Source organism: Propithecus coquereli, unplaced genomic scaffold (genome assembly GCF_000956105.1).
Source record: "Propithecus coquereli isolate 6110/MARCELLA unplaced genomic scaffold, Pcoq_1.0 Scaffold76, whole genome shotgun sequence".
Classification (NCBI taxonomy): Eukaryota; Metazoa; Chordata; class Mammalia; order Primates; family Indriidae; genus Propithecus; species Propithecus coquereli.
In genome coordinates, this window is record NW_012153729.1 from 1,988,445 (window position 1) to 1,990,018 (window position 1,574).

General features: G+C 32.1%; 1 protein-coding gene across 1 annotated transcript in view; it reads right to left on the reverse strand.

Moving 5' to 3' along the window:
- ABCA5 (ATP-binding cassette, sub-family A (ABC1), member 5) overlaps positions 1–1,574 on the reverse strand; it is a 126,609-nt gene that overhangs the window by 25,218 nt on the left and 99,817 nt on the right. Inside the window, exons 16-17 of the mRNA XM_012662226.1 lie at positions 600–726; positions 168–285 (exon numbers count right to left, since the gene is read on the reverse strand). Coding sequence (XP_012517680.1) covers positions 168–285; positions 600–726 — 245 coding nt within the window. The remainder of the gene's footprint in view (positions 1–167; positions 286–599; positions 727–1,574) is intronic.

Here is a 1,574-nt window from a genome sequence, read left to right on the forward strand (position 1 = left end):
CCAACCAGAATATTAATAATTGTGCTTTTGCCTGCACCATTTGGACCCAACAATCCCAAAATCTCTCCTAAAGGAATTGAAAGAAAAAAAACCATCACATTCGAATCAAACTAAAAGTGGAAATTACTCTTCTGGAAAAGTTAAGAAAAAAATAATTAAATACCAGCCTTTTTTCACACAGAAAGAGATATATTTAGTTGCCACTTTCTTCACTTTTCTTGAAAGAAGAAAATCTTTCTTGTCATCATATTCTTTATGCAAATTGCTGACCATAATGGATGGTTTCTAATAAGGGAAGTTGGATTTAAAAAAGAAAGTTATAAAACAAATACCTATAATGAAATGACAGGCTGTACATACCTCATGTCCACATCATAAGAACTCTATTTGCTAATAAGGGGGATACTGTGCAAATAAATATCCATTTATGACTGAAATCATGGCTTATTCAAAAGTATGTAGACAAAAATATTATTTCCAAGAAACATTTTTTTCAGCTTGATTCATATACAAGGGAAAATATTTTCCAGATTAATTTCCATATAATGGGAATTGACCACTTCGCAATTGATATGACTTAACCATAAAGACTAAATTACCTCTTCACAACACTGGCAACTGATGAGCTCTTTGACCTTTAGTCTTTCAGCTTTGACATCTTCATCTTCATCCTCATTGTTTGGTGGTTCTAGAAATTTCCTTTTTCTGGACTTTGTTGAAAGCTTCCTAAATATACAAAGATAATAGGTTTTCAAATAATTAAAATAGTAAGAAATTCAGGTACTATATTAAGAAAAGACTGAAAAAATACAACAACATGACATCTAGGATTTTCTCTGAAAGGGGGAATTACAAGTGATATTTTTCAATGATTGACAGCATTTGGATGATATTATCTAAATTCATTCATTTATTCAACAATATTTTTTATGACTGTATATGTCAGGTATTCCACAGAAAGAAAGATGAAAAAACATGAACAATGTCCTCGAAGAATTTATAACCTGGGTATAAACGAAATTGACCAGAAAGAGGAGATACAGAGGGCTGAAGTCAGAACCCAAAGGAACACCATTTTTAAGGACAGGCAGAGGAAGAAGTGCTTGCAAAGGCAATTTTGAAGTAATAGTAAGAGGGGTAAAGATGCAAAAAGGAGATGACATTATGGAAAACAAAGGAATAGGAAAAAATTACAAGGAGGAAAAAGTTAATCATATTAAAGGCTGCATGAAGATTAATTAAATAAGCTGAGCCTACTAAACAAGGCAAAGACAAAATAATTATTAGTTATCTTACCGAAAGTAATTTTCAATGGAGAGGTAAAGGCAAAAACCAGATTGTAGGGCATTAAGGAGTGAATGAGAGGTGAGTAACTAAAGATGGAAGGTTTTTGGCTATGAAAGGAAAAAGAGATAATGGAATATGAGCTAGAGATGGATTCATGTTCAAATGAGATTTATGAGTTCTTTTACATATGGGAGAAAGGTGCTCCTCACTTCTTCCACAAAAAATACCCTACATCAAGATCCAGAAGGGAAAAATAAAGAGAGAGAAAAGAAAATCAAAAAATATTC